Here is a 12,119-nt window from a genome sequence, read left to right as displayed (position 1 = left end):
GGGGGGGGGGGGGGGGGAATTGTTAAGAGATTTGCAAACTTTGAAACCCACCCTACAGTTTGACCATTGAGAGACCATACTCTCCAGCTTTCGTCTGTACTTAAATTGAGAGAATTTATCCATTTTTTTGTGCCAATGTGTGGAACTGACATGTCGTGGTCACCACTGTTGGATTAAAAAGAATGTATTAGTCACCCATTCTACTATTACTCTTACTCAAGCACTCTTTAACCCCAGAGTTTTGATGAAATCAGGTGCATTAATCCTGGTATATTACTTAGTACTATTGCTAACTTAAGACATTTAGTACTATTGCTAACTTAAGACATATATTAGTTTTGCTAACTGATATTCACTGCACTAAGCCAAATTTCGACAGCAGAAGTAAAAGTAAGCCACGATTTCAAAAAAAGAAAATAAATAAAAATAACAAGGTGTTGAAGTTTTGTTGCCAAAATTTAGGCATCACCTATCTAAACATATTTCAATAATTGATTAAGAAAAAGGTACGTTTATGCATTCCAATACCTTGATGTTATGGTGGCAAAATTGTGGGGGAACAGAGGAAAGAGAAGGTCCTTGATGTGAGTGGAGTCACTAATTATTTGCAAAGAAACACTTTACTTGATGAATGAAATAAGAGGTTTAGACCAAAAACATTTTGAGAATTTTCATGTTAATGAAATTTTTGTGACTACAGCCCAAGATAGAAAGTGACAGAGACAATTAAATGTGCTTAATGACAACTTTGAATATTGTTGAACAGGTTTTTGCACTTTTTAAGTGAGAAATTTGGGTAAGAAACCTATTTTACCTGTATATCAAAGCTCGTAGGTCAGCATTGGTGAGATTTTGATGATAGCCAACAACACTGGTGACCTCCTTGGTGTAAGCTAAGGAGGTATTACAGTATTGCCAAAAGGTTTTGGTCCCCTGTTTAGCATCACAAAAATGTTATAATAATTCTATGTTTGGACTGGTTATTGTGATATATGAATAGATTACACATACCGGTCGAACTCCAAGAGCTTCTTGAACACCTTTATTATTCGCCCAGACGTAGCAGAGCATATGATTATAGCTCTGAATGAAAAAAACCAATATCTTAGATACTTGTTGATATAATAACACATAAAAAAAAAAAAAAAAAAAAAAAAAAAAAAAAAAAAAAAAAAAAAAAAAAAAAAAAAAAAACAAAACAAAACGAAACACAATTTGTTTGAGAGACAGAGAAAGGGGCTTTACACGACACCAATGTGCATGACTAGACTTCTCTGAGAGAGATCTTCGAACTGACTCTACGTCTTCATTTGGTTCTGGGATTCCATTAGTACAATATGGTTCCAAAATGTGTAATGAGTTGATACTACTTGTCAGCTGCAAATTCAAATGATCACCAGTTCTCAGTGCATATTGAAATTTGATGATGAAATAAGTCTAAATAATATTTTGATCCTCTAACCTCATCGATAGCATCAACATCTGATGAGCATTGATAATTGCTAGCATCTATATCTACATAAATGCTGTTGCAGCTTGTTTTGGCTGACTAAAAGCATGAAAAATAAGAGTTTAGAATGTAATTGCATTGAATAGAAGAGATTCATAATTAGTGAGAAAAAAAAAAAAAAATACAAGCTAAGGAACCATTATCAAAAAGACAATAATGAAAAACAACTAAAAATAATACTCATGCTGGTACAGGCTTACATAAGAGTGGATATAGAAGGCTGCTAGAATCAGACTATTTATAGTCATTGACTTATTGTAATAAAAAAAAAAATGCTTTAAATACAAATAACTCATATAGAATTTTCTTTTCTATCTCTATTTGGAAGAAGAACAAACTTGTTAAACATCAAATTACCTCATAGAGTTGATCTGATATGAGAGTCAGGCGATGAGCATAAGGGATTCTTGCATTTGTGTCAGTGAATGAATCTGTCGCTGGGTTCTGAAGCACATACCCCTAATGACAATTTAACAATATTCAATCAACCAAACTTTGATATTCAAAATACAATGCTTTAAATATTTTTGACAAAAAAAAAAAAAAAGAAAGTTATTCTATTGGAAACAATATTCTAAAGCCATTTTCTATTTTATTGATAAAATATAGTTGGATCACATACCCTGAGATTAATCATTGGCACAATTCCAGCTTCATTACCTACAACAACAAAATCCAATGCCAATTTTAGAGAGAGTATTTAGCTTGTTATTAGTGTTTCTTTTCAAGGAAAAAGAATTTTGGTTCATGTTTATGGGAGGGGTGAAGTTAGGCTTATTTTGTTTGTATCTTGTATTATTTAAAATTTTAAATGATGTAGCATTATAAACATTTTTATATTTACAATATATGATCCTAACCAACCATAAAATTGATTATTTTCAAAGGAAGAGAATCCTAACTAAAATTTAGGTTTAAACCAAGTAGCAACTATTAGAAAAATTCAAAACTAAAATATAGTTTCGAAGTTGTTGTACCTTAGTTTATCCAATTAAATTAAACAATTTGGCTGCATTATTGGGTACCAATGCGCTACATGGTTGAATTTAATTGGAGAATTTAAATTTTAATAACTAAGAAATTGTACCAAAATTTTTTCTATATATATAAAATCCTTCCTGTAGATATCATGGCTCTTCATTAGTAAGTAGTAGTAATTGTTATTGTTATTGAAAATTGAGATATTTCACTAAATTGTTTCATTGTATTCTAAGAAGAGCCAAGTTATGGTGACTTGGGAATTTAGCAAATGCAAAACATAGAGGATAAGGAAAAAGTTTAGCTCCAAATTGATTTGGAGTTTTCTTTCTTCAACCTATTATGTGGCAATTGAAGAGAGTAGATAATCTTATACATTATCACGCAATGGGCTAGAAAAGATAGCTCCAAACCGATTTGATTTAAACTTTGTACAAAGGTTAATAGGAAGAGTTTCCGATAAGTTTGGATCCTCCTCATTGACAAATATTACCTAACACTATCTGTTGCACAAGTATTGGTATAAGTAGGCCAGAATACGATTCACCACCAACATAGAGTTGATTTTCCAAAAATTGAGGGTGCTCATTCAACCACTGCATAAAGATTGAAATTAACTTAGAAAAATTTAAACACCTCATCAAATAAAATTTGTAAAAACAAACACCTTAACTAAGTGTATTCTATTATCATCCATTTTCTCACACACCTTTTGTAGAAATTCATAGGTTTGTGCTACAAATTTGTAATCGCCTGTAATATAGCCATCTAAGCTCTCTGAATAAGAAAATCCAGTCCCAACTGGTCCATCCATATATATGATGTTGAGGCTCTGAAAAACCATCATCACATTTCAATAAGATGGAATAAATTTTGTTATAATAGAGTTGATATGAAATTTGCATAAAAATCAAATTAGTGCAATTAAATTCGTACTTGTGTCCACGCAAATGGGTTATCCTGAAGTGTTGGTAGGCTCCCATTGTAATCTCCAAGTTTGAAGGTTACAGGACCTATATATTTGTGAGATATACATTTAGAAGACTGTTGAAATTTAATTTGTAAATTAGACACAATTCATGTACCTACCAGGACCAAATTTAAAACTTGAATCCTCTATAAATAGTTAGTTGGAAATACTTTGTTAGCTAATTATCTTGCATGTGATGTGGATGAGACCCTTAATATAACATACGACTAACTCAAGAAATTCAACGGTACAATTTTAAAATTCAAAATATATATTCCAATTCAATAATATATATATATATATATATTTATATTCCAATTCAATACCTATTATCCCTAAAATGAATGAAAAGATGAGTAAGAGTAGCATACCACTTTCAAAAAAGATACCAGCAAGACCAGAGCAACCAGGGCCTCCACTCATCCATAACATAAGAGGGTCCCTTGAAGGGCTCCTTTGGGACTCAACAAAATAGTAAAATACTTGTACGGTCTCATTATCGCCCACACCAATGTATCTACAGGGACCAGTATCCAACAAAATAAATCAGTATCTACTGCTATTTACATATTATTATCATTTTTTTTGAGTTATAATAAAATTCATTGGGAAAGTCAGGATTCTTGTTTTGGGAACACAGTGTCAGTTTTTGGGTGAGATTACATTAAATACACACAATTTTGTGGGCTCCTACAATACACAATTTTGTGGGTTCCTTCCTATAACAGTTATTGATGCTGACCCTATTTGCAAAGTACAAAAAGGAATTTTTTATTTCTTTGAGGAAATTATAATATTTTTCACAATTTTTTTTTGTTACAATTGTAACGTGATAGAGTGTGATTTGAGAATCTAATTTATAAGTGGATAAAATAATTTAAAAATCAACAGAAGAGTGATTTTATTTTTTAGGTAATGATTTAGTGAAAGTTAGAGTTATATTTTTACCGGATTGTCCTTTACTTTTGTCTATACTTAAACTTATGGGTGATGGACAATTTTGAACCAAAAAAAAAAAATGAAGATACCAAATAGAAAAAACGCCTTAAATAGTAGTATAGATAACAACAATAAAACAGTACAATAGATCGTTCAAAGTGACCGAAGCAAGTATAAAATATAAGAGCCAACAAAAAAACATTAAAAAGTGTGGGTTAATATACCCCTACAGTCACATTAAAAGGCAACAAACAAAAGTCAAAAACTTCTAGCTCAACTGTGACATTTTTTTTGTGTTTCCAATTGAAACGTCAAAGGTTCAAATGGAATCCCTCATCCACATTGCAGTCAACACATTATCCACACACAAAAAGAAGTAAGAAGCAAATTAAAAATGCGTGACATTTATCATATATTCATAATACACAACTGTTCATTTCTCAAAATATTTTGTGCCACCGGAAAGAAATCTCCCCGAACTAGCATGATGATGATGATGATGATGATAACAATAACAATAATTAAAACTTACCCGGTTTCAAGCGTGAAGGGAAGCTCACCGGTATAGCCAGGTAGAGTTGTGACAATCTTGGAAGTGTTTGAGCTTGCAGAGGCAACTACTACTAAGAAAACTAGCAGAAGAAGTAGACGCAAACCCATCCAGCAACAACAACAAGGGTTAAGCTGCACAATTCTTAGAGGTTGATATTTAGTTGCTTTTGGTGCCATACTTTCGAAAACAAAAACAAGCAAGAAATGGAGCCCGTGTTTTGTCTATTTGAAGTAGCAGAGAGATTCTAGACAGAATTTTGTTATATATATATATATATATATATTATGTTACATTTAACATCAATTTCAATGCCATCTGTAAGTCTCAAATTAAAAATTCGACCTAACTTTATTGTTAATTTATACCGTAATTTTTATATCTCATCTAACTTTCAAAATTTATATTAAAGTTTGTTTGACCATATATAAACATCACGTGACCCCCCAAGAATCCCAAACGAAAATTACTCTAGTCTCAAAAGTCAAAAGTCAAAAGTCAGAAGTATCATGTTTAAAATTGCATACATAACCATATGTTTAAAATTGCAGCTACGCTAGTCTCAAAACTCAAAAGCATATATTTGTTGTGGTGTGCCTTTAATAGGTGGTAAAATCAATTCAAACCTACCCACCCACCTAAAATAGACCCAAACCCACCAAATTATTAGGAGAAATGATATGTCTACAATATTTTTACAACAAATCCTAAGTGGTAGGTCGTTACTAATTGTTATTGTTGGGGTAAAAAAGTAATCTTAATATTAGTTTCAAATTTGAACCAATAACAACTAACCACCTGTGATTTGTTGTAAAAATATTGTAAAATTATTGTAGACGTAGCATCTCTCAATTATTAGTTGGGTTAAATGAGTATTAACCCAATTAAACCCAATTAACACTAATATTTATTGGGTTTTAATTGGGTACTCAATTACCCAACCCCAAAACTACTAAAATGACCAAAATACACTCTCAACCTAAAAAATGATCAAAATAATACCTCAACCTAAAAAATGACCAAAATACCCCCGAAACCCAAAAAATGACCAAAATACTCTTGAAACCCAAAAAATGACTAAAATACCCCTGAAACCCAAAAAATGACCAAAATATCCCGAAACCTACAAATGACCAAAATACTCTTGAAATCCAAAAAAATGACCAAAATACCCCAAAAACTCAAAAAATGACCAAAATACCCCCAAAACCAAAAAATGAGCAAAATACCCCTAAAACCCAAAAAATGACCAAAATACCCCCGAAATACAAAAAATGACCAAAATACCCTCGAAACTTAAAAATGACCAAAATATCCCTGAAACCCAAAAAATGACCAAAATACCCTCCAAAACCTGAAAATGACCAAAATACTCACTGAAACCCAAAAAATGACCAAAATACCCCTAAAACCCAAAAATGACCAAAATACCATCGAAACCTGAAAATGACCAAAATACCCATGAAATCCAAAAAATGACCAAAATACCATAGAAACCTAAAAAAATGGCCAAAATAACCCCGAAACCTAAAAAATAACCAAAATAACCCTAAAACCTAAAAAATGACCAAAATACTCTCGAAACCTTAAAAATGAATAAAATACCCTTGAAACCTAAAAAATGGCCAAAATAACCTCGAAGACTAAAAATTGATCAAAATAACCAAGAAACCTAAAAATGACCAAAATAACCCTCGAACCTAAAAATGACCAAAATAACCCCGAAGTCTAAAAATTGACAAAAATAACCCCAAAACCTAAAAATGACCAAAATGCCCCCTAAACCTAGAAAGTGACCAAAATACCCCTTAAACCTAAAAAATGACCAAAATACTCTCAAACCTCTAAAGTGACGAAAATACCCCTAAACCTTTGAAATGACCCAAATAAACCCAAAATTGCTAAAATGGCCACAAACAACGTGAAGCCTCTAAAATTTCCAAAAATACCCTGAAACGTCTAAAACGACTAAAATACCTCTAAACCTATAAAACGACCAAAATACCCCTCAAAATATCTAAAATGACCAACATACAACTAAACCTATAAGATGAACAAAATACACTCGAAGCCTCTAAAATTACCAAAATAGGGGTTTGGGGTATCTTAGTCATTTTTTAGGTTTATGGGTTTTTGTTCATTTTTTATGTTTAGGGAGTATTTTGGTCATTTTTTAGTTTTATGGGGGGTTTTGGTAATTTTTTAGGTTTAAGGTGTATTTTTATTGACTTACAGGTTTAAGGGGATTTTTTTATCATTTTATAGGTTTCGGGGAATTTTGGTCATTTTTTAGGTTTCGAGGATATTTTGGTCATTTTAAGGTTTGGGGGTTATTTTGGTCGTATTTAGGTTTTAGGGGTATTTTGGTCATTTTTTAGGTTTTAGGGGGTATTTCAGTTAATTTTTAGGTTTCGAAGGTATATCGATTATTTTTTAGGTTTAGGGGGTATTTTGGTCATTTTTGGGGTATTTTGGTCATTTTTAGGTTTAGTGGCTATTTTGGTCAAATTTTAGACTTCGTGGTTATTTTGGCCATTTTTGAGGTTTCGGGAGCATTTTGGTTATTTTTAGTTTTCAGGGTTATTTTGGTCAATTTTTAGGTTTCGAGGTATTTTAGTAATTTTTTAGGTTTTGGAGGTATTTGGACATTTTTTGGATTTATGGGGTATTTTGATTATTTTTAGGTTTCAGAGGTATTTTGGTTATTTTTTGGGTTTCAGGAGTATTTTGGTAATTTTTTGGGTTTCAGGGGTATTTTGGTTTTTTTTTTTTGGGTTCCAGGGGTATTTTGGTCATTTTTAGGTTTTGGGGGTATTTTGGTCATTTTTTATGTTTCGGGTGTATTTTGGTAATTTTTTGGGGTTTGGGGGTATTTTGGTCATTTTTGAGTTTTAGGGGTATTATGGTCATTTTCTTTGGGTTTTGGAGGGTATTTTGGTAATTTTTAGGTTTTGGGGGTATTTTGGTCTTTTTGTAGGTTTCATAGTTATTTTGGTAATTTTGAGGTTTTAGGGTATTTTGGTCATTTTTGAAGATTTTAGAGTACTTTGGTCATTTATACTTTATGAGCATTTTGGTAATTTTGATTATTGGGTAATTGGGCGGGTTGGGGTTTACTCATAATAATTGGGTTGGGTTGGGTTTGGTTGGGTTTGGGTTAGAAGCAATTTAGGTAAATTGGTTTTAATGAGTAAATAAGTTTTATATATCCAACCCAATTATGCCCACCCCAAACCCATCCAAACCCGTAAATGAGTTTTTCCTTCTTCCTTGTGTGTGTGTGTTTGTTTCTAAAAAAAAAAAAAAGCATATATTTGTTTATTATTTCCCTTTACCCATTACACCTTAACAGATTATTATATGACCACTATTATATCGCAACAAAATTTGAGACTTACGATGGCATCGATAATGATGTTAAATATTGTATTATAGAAAGAAAAAAAAATGTAACAAGTTTGTCTAGGAACTCTCTTACAATATTTGGCCATTCATTTTGTTCTTACAACTCCTTTTTTATCTTTTTTTTCGAATTACTTACTAGCTACCTCATTTGTTGCTAGGTTTTGTTTTGGAAAGTATGGTACCAAAAGCAACTAAACATCAACCTCTAAAGGGGTGTTTGGTTCATTGTGATGTACCTTTGATATGATGTACATTACAATGATGTGACATTAAATTTTTTTATTTTTATTTTAGTTTTTCTAACACTATCATAATTTAAAATTACAAAATATATCACATCATCTTAATCTCATTACATTCCTAAACAATGTAATGTTATATTTTTGTATTGAAATTATATTAATAAAAGATTACAATAACGTAATATTACGGCATAATGTAATATCACGGCAAACCAAACGCCCCCTAAGAATTGTGCAGCTTAACCCTTTTTGGATAGATTTTCTTCTATTGGTTTTGTGGGCCAAAATGGGCATTTACCCATTTTGCTAAAACTTTTCAGCAAAATATTCTTGTTCTGAAACTATCTAGCAAAATGTACTTGTTTAAAACTTGATTTTCTAAAAATCGAGTTTCAATGAAAAACTCGATTTTTAGAAAATCGAGTTATGTGAAATCAAACTTATAAAAAAAAAAAAAAAAAACAAAACAAAAAAAACATGGAACTCAAGTTCCATGTAAAATTTCTCACATTACTCGATTTTCATCAAATCGAGTTTTTCATTAGAACTCAATTATCTAAAAATTGAGTTTCAAAATAGGGACATTATGCTAGATAGTTTTAAAACATGGGCATTTTGCTACATCTTTTAGGTGAAAGGGGCAAATGCCCATTTTTGTCTGGTTTTGTTAGTAGTAGCTGTCACAACTCTACCTGGCTATTCCAGTGCGCCTCCCTTCACGCTTGAAACTGGATGAGTTACTATCATTATCATCAAAATCATCATCATAATGATGCGCTTGGTGAGATTTATTTGTAGTGGCGCAAAAGTTTTCAAGAAATGAACTGTTGCACTTTCTAATTTGCGTATTATTATTATTATTATTTTTTTTTTCGGGGGATGATTTCATGATTACAATAGAGAGCAGAAAATTTATCCTTAATGTTTCAATTGGAAACACTAAGAAAGGTTACAGTTGAGCTAGAAAGCTCTTTGCTTTTGTTTACTCATTAATGGGACAGTAGATAACCCACTTGTGTGCAAACCAAATGTTTTTTGTTGGCTGTTAAGTTTTGAATTGGCTTTGTAACTTTGAACAATCTACTTTACCGTTTAATTTTCCAAATCTAATATAATATATCCTCCTTTGCATGAAGAAAAGGAAACAAAAAAAAAAAAAAAAAAGAAAGCAAGAAGAGAAATATACTTTTTCACCATAAATTATTACCCTGATTGCATGCACTCCATGCTCTTAAATTATTAAAATGCATGATCAACCACCACCCCTCTCAATTTCAAAAATATGTTACAAGTTTTCTATTTTCCTATTAACTCTAATGGAATTTAGCATTGAAAAATCAATTCAGCCTCAACTGTCTATTTTGTAGAGATGGATGAACTGGTATTTTAATGCTAAATCCTGTTTAACTTGATAACAAACAAACGGTAAGAGAGACATTGAAATAGAGTTCTAATTTTGGGGGGTTATTTGTGCATTTCAATAGTTTAAGGGGTTAAGTGTGATCAGGGTAATAGTTTATAGTAGAAAAGTGTAATTTGCCCCCCAAAAAAGTTTTAAAGAAATTAAAAGAACTATATTTTCTTCAATTTTTATATGAAAAAAGCTAAGTATTGCTCATCACCACCTTCAACGAAATAAAAGTTCCTTTTTGTACTTTGCAAATAGGATCACTAATAAGAAGTGTCTGTTTGGCTAAAAGTCTCCTAGCTTTTAACTTTTAGTTTTTTGTTTCATATTTTTTTATTAAAAAAGAGTAATGTTATAGATACAAACTATTTTACAATATTTTTACAAACTGCTGATGTGGCAAATTCTTATTAGTTCTAATATGAGTCCATCACTAACATCACATTTTTACTTATAATAACTATTTGGAAAATACTAAAGGCAAATTCTTACTAGTTCTAATATGAGCCCATCACTAACATCACATTTTTACTTATAATAACTATTTGGAAAATACTAAAGGCAAATTCTTACTAGTTTTAATATGAGCTCATCACTAACATCACATTTTTACTTATAATAACTATTTGGAAAATACTAAAGCCACAACAACAGTTTGTAAAAATATTGTAAAATAGTTTGTGTCTGTAGCATTACTCTATTTTATTTTTGTTGACAAAAGAGCAATGATAATTACCAACTATAAAGTCAACATACAAATATTTAAAAATAATATTTGTATATTAATAACAAAAGATTGGTACAATTTCTTAGGTACTATAATTTAAATTGTCCAATCAATTAATCAATATTATTATATTTATTTATATATAAAAGCATGTATGGGAGAGTATGAGATTCTTCTCAGGCATATTCTTTATTTAGGCTTTCACCTCAGCAAAGATTATATTTATGTCAAAATAATAATTCAATGAATGTATAATGTGTCCATCGACTAAGTGCACTTATTAATTATTTATAGTAGTGCACTAATTATATATATAAAAAATAGTTTATCTATATTATATATATATATATATATATAATTAGTGCAGATGAGAGCTGGAGAGCATGGCCTCTTGACGGTCAAACTGCAGGGTAGGTTTCAAAGATATATAATTGTGGAAGCATGTTTGCTCACAATGAAAGTTTTTAGAACCACAAAAGTTAGTGCAGATTAAAGAAACTTTAATAAATGTCTCTCAATTCACTTATTCCTTTTCTCACTGGATCATAACCATGAAAAACCCTTTCAAGTTTCATGCAAGGATGCGGATCCAGTTTAAGACTAAAGCAGCAATGCCAAGTTGCCAACACAACTATATACCTTTCTTGACCACATAATGCCTAAAACAAGAATATGACGACTACATCCCTATTATTATTATTAGTAATAAGTGTAATGATAAAATGTTTAATTTTAAAGCACAAATTTTAATCAGAATATGGAATGCAGTTGCAGTAAGAGGTAAGCTTATTTCCTCCAAGATTAAATTAGCTTTAAGTAGTATGTTGACTGGTTGAAATGAACAAGAATGGTTTAAAACAAATTTGGGTTATATTTGTAGTTTTGTTCGTGCAATGTTTACATCAATCTATCCTTAACTTCTGTTGCAAATTTTTTTGAAAAATATAATGGTGATACAGGCAAAAACTAATTTTTTAATTACAAAGTTCCCTAAAATGTACTCGATAGAGGTTATGAGTGTAATACTTAAGAAAGAAACACGTTCTTCACTTTTATTAGGAATTTCTGTTTTGGCTAATTTTGTGTCAAATTTTCCTTGTGAACGCAAAATTTCCCTGCATTGAATTTCATTTGAGTTTTATTTGCATTAGAGATGATAGGATCTCAAGCCAAAATTTTGCTCAAGCAAAATGTTCATGTCAAGCAAATTGGCCAGTTTGAAAAAATTTGTTTTGCGGAGAGTTTCACTTTAAACTCTTCTGATTCTCAGTCAAGCGAGTTTTTGTACTTGAGAGAATTCAATTATTATTTTTCTCTATTGTTTCCATCTAATTACCTCTCTTTTATGTCTTATAAAACTTAAGAATTCACACCCTAATTGTAAGAAGTG

General features: G+C 30.9%; 1 protein-coding gene across 1 annotated transcript; it reads right to left on the bottom strand.

Annotated features, from left to right (window-relative positions):
• Window positions 1–51: 51 nt before the first annotated feature.
• On the bottom strand, window positions 52–5,216 carry LOC111984558 (serine carboxypeptidase-like 13; the record flags this gene model as incomplete). Its single annotated transcript, XM_065777188.1, is given in 12 exon segments — window positions 52–165; window positions 815–933; window positions 1,012–1,083; window positions 1,246–1,377; window positions 1,463–1,549; window positions 1,868–1,969; window positions 2,133–2,170; window positions 2,982–3,084; window positions 3,198–3,320; window positions 3,425–3,501; window positions 3,830–3,975; window positions 4,930–5,216. Coding segments are annotated over 12 exon segments (1,310 nt in total), but the record flags the coding sequence as incomplete, so codon positions are not given.
• Window positions 5,217–12,119: the final 6,903 nt, after the last annotated feature.

This window comes from Quercus suber, unplaced genomic scaffold, assembly GCF_002906115.3.
Source record: "Quercus suber isolate HL8 unplaced genomic scaffold, Cork oak 2.0 scaffold_150, whole genome shotgun sequence".
NCBI classification, from domain to species: domain Eukaryota; kingdom Viridiplantae; phylum Streptophyta; class Magnoliopsida; order Fagales; family Fagaceae; genus Quercus; species Quercus suber.
This window is presented reverse-complemented; position numbering and strand designations above follow the sequence as displayed.